Here is a 5,565-nt window from a genome sequence, read left to right on the forward strand (position 1 = left end):
CCGGTGGGGGGGGTTGCTAAAGTAATGTGGAATTCTTAATTGTAAAGTTGTATAGGAAACTGTCCTTGGTCTCTCAAAAAAGTCGAATCATAGTCAAAATAATGGTAGGCCGATTTTGTTTATTATTATGATTATTATTATTATTTTTTGGGGAAAAGAGTCCACAATATAATCTCACATCACATATATCGCAACAAGCGCTTGAGAAGGGATTTATATAAAGAGACAAATTAGAGTCGCCATTCTCGCCCATCTCGCAACATTCAGTTGAAGCAAAATGAGAGGCTCAACTATGTTTCACCTTCTTCTTTCGTCATTTCTGCTCTGCTGCTTCCTACAGCTGCAGCAACCTGCCCATGCCATTAAAAAGGTAAAGCAACCATAATTTTGGTTTGTAGTTGACAGAAGTAGAGCCGGTAGGCTCAACTCACCAATCCACCAAGAAGTGGTGAGTTTGCTAATAAAAATTGGGATCGTTTTAAAAATGGATCTTTTGAGCCCATAACCGCTAAGACTGAACTCGCGGTAGGGTAACCCACAGGGTGGGCGGGCCAACCCGTTTTACCTTCTTTTTTTTTTTTTTTTTAATTTTCCCTTTTGAAACGCATCGTCTCTGCCCCTCTCATCTTTTTTTTTTTTAAATTTTTCGCTTCAAAAGGCAACAATTTCCTCCCCTCATTCTTCAATCATTTGCATTTTGTGCAAGCTCTCAGCCTCTCTGAGTCTCTGTTCTCTCAACTCTCATCTTTTTCACTTTGTATTATGAATTTTATTTGTGACAAAGTCAGCTAAGCAAAGAGATGGTGGTTTTAGTACTTCTCAAGCTCAACCAAATAATTTCACATCCTCAGATCATGCTTCCAACCCAATCAATATTGAGTGATAACTCATGATTGAGCATTTGATAGTGATTTAGGTAGTGATACATTGTGTTTGTGACTTTGTGTTATTGCTGATTTGGATTTATATTTTAATTTGGGATGTTTGTTAAATCATTTAGGATGTATCATGTATGTTTAATATTTTGAGACATTTGAAACTTTGGATTCCATGTTTTATTTATGATAATTTATATTTGTATGTTTCATTTTAGGTATTTAGGAATTTGAGTAGATTTTATCAAAATAAAATAAAAAATAAAAAAAAAGTTTACAAAAATTGGTAGGTTGGCAGGTTAGGCGGTCTGGGTTGGAAAAATTCTAGCTCGCTAGAGGTCCATCCTAAAAAGACTGACCTGCTAGGCCTCAGGCCCGCCATGGGCCAGCTTGTAACCGGTAGGCTGGCCTGTATTACTGACTCTAGATAGAAGTATTATTCTTAATCAATTTAATCTTGCAGTCGTACGTTGTATACTTGGGATCACATTCTCATGGTCCAAAACCTTCCTCTGCTGATATGGACGTTGCCACAAGTTCCCATTATGATTTGCTTGCCTCTGTCTTAGGAAGGTACACCTGCCATTAATTTGTAGTCCCAATTATATAATTTGGGCAAGAAAACTAAAGCTGTATATGACGAGAATTTGAATTCCCTTAGTTGATTATTTTTGCATCTTGACAGCCATGAGAGGGCCAAAGAAGCCATGTTTTACTCTTACAACAAACACATCAATGGCTTTGCTGCATTGCTTGAAGATGAAGAAGCAGCAGACATCAAAAGTGAGAGCCTCGTCATATCCTTCCTCTATTTCCTATTTACAATACAAACTTACCTATTTTGCACAAATAAAAAAAATGTTGATTTCTTTATAGTTACCACATCCTTCCACAAATACCCTTTATTAAATACTCCAGTATAATGTTTCCTCATTTAATAACATTCATGTATGGCAGCCAAGTCCAATTACTCCTACGATTTTCAGTGATGGGCAAAATGGGAAGCGTTTATATAATGCCTTTGATTGAAGACACTCTTTTGAAACTAAAAAAGTACCCTTTAGCTTTCGCTTATTATGCATGCGAAAAGCATGTCATACATAGAAAAATCAAAACCTTCTAAGAAGGTATAGAAGGGACTGTTATACGGTATTCAGAAACAAGCTATAGTGGTTACAACGTTACTTGATGGTAACAACGTTGATACTGATTGACATGAAATTGTTGGAAAATTGGCGCAGAAAATCCAAAAGTGGTGTCGGTGTTCCCGAGTCAATCACATCAACTGTACACAACCAGGTCATGGGGCTTCCTGGGACAAGAAAGAAATGGAAGAGTTAGAGCTGACTCCGCTTGGGTCAAAGGAAGGTTTGGTCAAAATGTGATTATCGGCGGTGTTGATACCGGTAATTATATAACAAGTTGCAAATGAAATCTATTTATATAATTATTTAATGCAAATATGACATGATCATGTGCATGTCAAAAATGGGCCATCATTTCCTTTGTATATATTAAAAGCCATTTAACATCTGTTTCATTGGATAGGTGTTTGGCCTGAATCCGGAAGCTTCCGAGATGATGGATATGGCCCCATTCCGAAAAAGTGGAGAGGAGGATCAAAATGCGAGCTGTACAGTTTGTCAGGCCGATCTAACATAACTCTTTGCAACAGGTTTGATCAAAATTTGAATATGTGTGTGTATATATATTTTTTTTTACAAAAAAGTATATGTGAGTTGGGTCCCGGGGATTCACCAGAGTCAGGACATGCCTTCAGGCTCAAAGAACGCTTACAGGAGTATTTACAGATCGCCTACCAATAAGGTTTTCACATCAGCAGCGGGATTTAAACTCACGACCTTATGGTTTATGATTCAACTTCTTACCAACTAGACCAACTCTTGTTGGTTATATATATTGATATATGCATATACACACAAACTGTGATAAGCGTAAGTCCAAAGATAGAGTCTAATCCCAAAAGACTAACCCATTAGAAAGAAGGGTCTCTTGAACTTATAAACTATATAACACCTGTGAGATCTCCAATATGTGACTCAACACAAACACAGTTCAGATTAAATAAGTATATGCATGAATTACAGGAAGCTGATTGCAGCACAAACGTTCTCCAAAGGCTATTTGATAAAACACGGAAGTCTAGGGTCATCAAGTGGCATCGGCGCTCGTGACATCGTCGGACACGGAACTCATACTTTGTCGACGGCCGGTGGCAACTTCGTTCGGAACGTAAGTGTTCTCAACAATGGGAATGGAACGGCCAAGGGAGGATCTCCAAGAGCTCGTCTTGCTGTTTACAAAGTCTGCTGGGGTTCTCATACTTCTGAAGATTGCACTGATGAAGATTTGATCTCTGCTTTTGACCAAGCTATTAATGATGGCGTTGATGTGCTCTCTGTCTCAATGGGTAAAAATGCCGTCCCAGATGTTAACGAGATGTTGACAAATGGGATCTCCATAGGATCCTTCCATGCAATTTCCAGAGGAATCATAGTTGTTGCCGCTGCCGGTAATTCAGGCCCAAAACTTGAGACCGTCTCAAATGTGGCGCCTTGGATCTTCACTGTTGCTTCTGGCTCCATTGACAGGGAATTCAGCGATAATATTACTCTTGGTAATGGCCAAACCATTAGGGTACGTATTTCTTTTAAGCTTAGTCATGTTTGTTTTTTTAAAAAAAATTTTTTCTTTTACTAACAATAATAACTTGACATGGACGTCCAGGGGACAAGTCTTGCCTCAAACTCGGCATCTCAGACGTTAACTCCTGTCGTATTTGGTGGCAACGCGAGGCTTCCTAATGCAACATTTCAAAATGCGTAAGGATGAATAAAATTCCTCAATTCATCATATGTGGAGTTAATAATTAACCTTATTTCCTTTAATTTTTGTGTTAAACTATCAAATGTTCGTTCTGTTGCTCTTGCAGTCAGCTTTGTAGACCAGGAACACTTGATCCTACAAAAGTAAGGGGTCGCATATTGATATGCCAAAGAGGAAGGAGCCTAAGGCCTGTGGACAAGGGCGCAGAAGCGGTGCGTGTCGGCGCATTGAAAATGATTTTGAAAAATGATCCGGCATTGAATACAGCTACAGCTGATGCTCATGTTTTAGATGCTTCCAATGTTCCTTTTAGTGCTCCTAAGTTGTCAGATCCAAATCATTCTTGGGACTACTTCGGCAACAAGTAATTATTATAATCTGTCCCCTTCGCATGCCAATCCTTTAGAAGTTGCTTGGAAAATATTTGCAAAGACTGGCTTCTATTCATACATATGTATTATTGCTGCAGGAACCCAGTTGCATTCTTGAATAATGCAAAAACATTTATACCTATAAGGCCAGCACCAAAAGTTTCTGCATTCTCATCGAGAGGACCCAGCTTGGTTCTGCCATCAATCCTCAAGGTTCTGTATCCATTCTAATAGAACTATCTAATGACTCCCTCGATCAATCTATCAGCTACATTCATGAATTTTTTGTAACTTCCAACATTTTTTTTCCCTCCCTTCTTTTAGCCGGATGTAACTGCACCAGGTCAAGATATAATTGCTGCTTATTCAACTGCTGCAAGTCCTACCAACCTGGATTCAGATGTAGGACGTCGCTTTGACTATAATGTACTATCCGGAACTTCTATGTCATGCCCTCATGTTTCTGGCATTGCTGGTCTTGTTAAAAATCGTCATCCTAATTGGAGTCCTGCAATGATCAAGTCAGCAATCATGACCACAGGTATATGACGTACATTAATAATTTGTTTCCATGTTCACAATTTGATTGATTTCTAACATATATCAAAGCCTATGTTACTTTTTTTTTTTTTTTATAGCAAGCACACTGGATAACACCAATAGACCAATCAAGGATGAACAAGATGGTCGCATAGCAACTCCATTTCATTATGGCACAGGATATGTCAAACCCAACCTTGCAATGGACCCTGGACTTGTTTATGACCTCAGAACTCCCGATTACCTCAATTTGTTATGTTTTTCTGCTTACGAGGAAAGAATAATTGAAGCCATTAATTATAATAGGCCATACAAATGTCCAAGGTCTTACAGAATACAAGATTTCAACTACCCTTCTATCACTTTGCCTTTTCTGGGTGTGAAACCTGTCAATGTTACTCGTGTAGTAACAAATGTTGGGCCCCCAAGCACATATACTGTCAATGTCAAAGCACCAAGAGGGTTCAAGGTTGTTGTTCTCCCTACAACTTTGACCTTTCAGAGGACAAACCAGAAGAAGAGCTATATGGTTATTTTGCAGGCAACACGTTCAGCCAAGACTTCAGAGCCTTCATTTGGAGAGTTGGCTTGGACTGATGGCAAGCACAAAGTGAGAAGTCCTATAGTAATCCCTCAACATGTGAAAATGGCTATGTAGATTTCAATGTTTCCAATCCACTGTGTTTGTGTGTAATAGCCTTAATTAGTCTGAGGCAGTAGTCTTAATTAGTGTGTTCTCATGTGTGTTTGGATTTTCTCATCTTTTGCATATTACAATAAAGCGATGGGTCTACTCGATCCATAGGTACTCCCACAGCTTTTCTGATCTTTGTTAGATCCTTGAGCTTCGTCTTGAAGAATTTGTTGCTTTTCTAGAAAAAATGTATGCAATAAATCTTACCAAACCTTAGACTTTACATCTTCATTCAACA

At 38.6% G+C, this 5,565-nt stretch overlaps 1 protein-coding gene across 1 annotated transcript; it reads left to right on the forward strand.

The window, feature by feature from the left end:
• Positions 1–258: 258 nt before the first annotated feature.
• Positions 259–5,324, forward strand: LOC114742056 (subtilisin-like protease Glyma18g48580). The gene is made up of 11 exons (XM_028930307.1): positions 259–370; positions 1,339–1,448; positions 1,561–1,658; positions 2,117–2,281; positions 2,424–2,550; positions 2,984–3,533; positions 3,624–3,718; positions 3,829–4,086; positions 4,192–4,306; positions 4,418–4,634; positions 4,732–5,324. The coding sequence occupies exons 1-11, from the start codon at positions 278–280 to the stop codon at positions 5,289–5,291; spliced, it is 2,388 nt and encodes a 795-aa protein (XP_028786140.1). The 5' UTR covers positions 259–277; the 3' UTR covers positions 5,292–5,324.
• Positions 5,325–5,565: the final 241 nt, after the last annotated feature.

Source organism: Neltuma alba, unplaced genomic scaffold (assembly GCF_004799145.2).
Source record: "Neltuma alba isolate B1F8T4 unplaced genomic scaffold, ASM479914v2 tig00003622_pilon, whole genome shotgun sequence".
NCBI lineage: Eukaryota > Viridiplantae > Streptophyta > Magnoliopsida > Fabales > Fabaceae > Neltuma > Neltuma alba.

What these genes read in the sequence shown, in the direction of transcription:
- LOC114742056 (XM_028930307.1), top strand. Translation starts at nt 278, where the DNA reads ATGAGAGGCTCAACTATGTTTCACCTTCTTCTTTCGTCATTTCTGCTC. An exon ending in AGAAGCAGCAGACATCAAAA is followed by an intron (nt 1,659 to 2,116) that starts GTGAGAGCCTCG and finishes AAATTGGCGCAG; the next exon opens with AAAATCCAAAAGTGGTGTCG. An exon ending in GTAATGGCCAAACCATTAGG is followed by an intron (nt 3,534 to 3,623) that starts GTACGTATTTCT and finishes ATGGACGTCCAG; the next exon opens with GGGACAAGTCTTGCCTCAAA.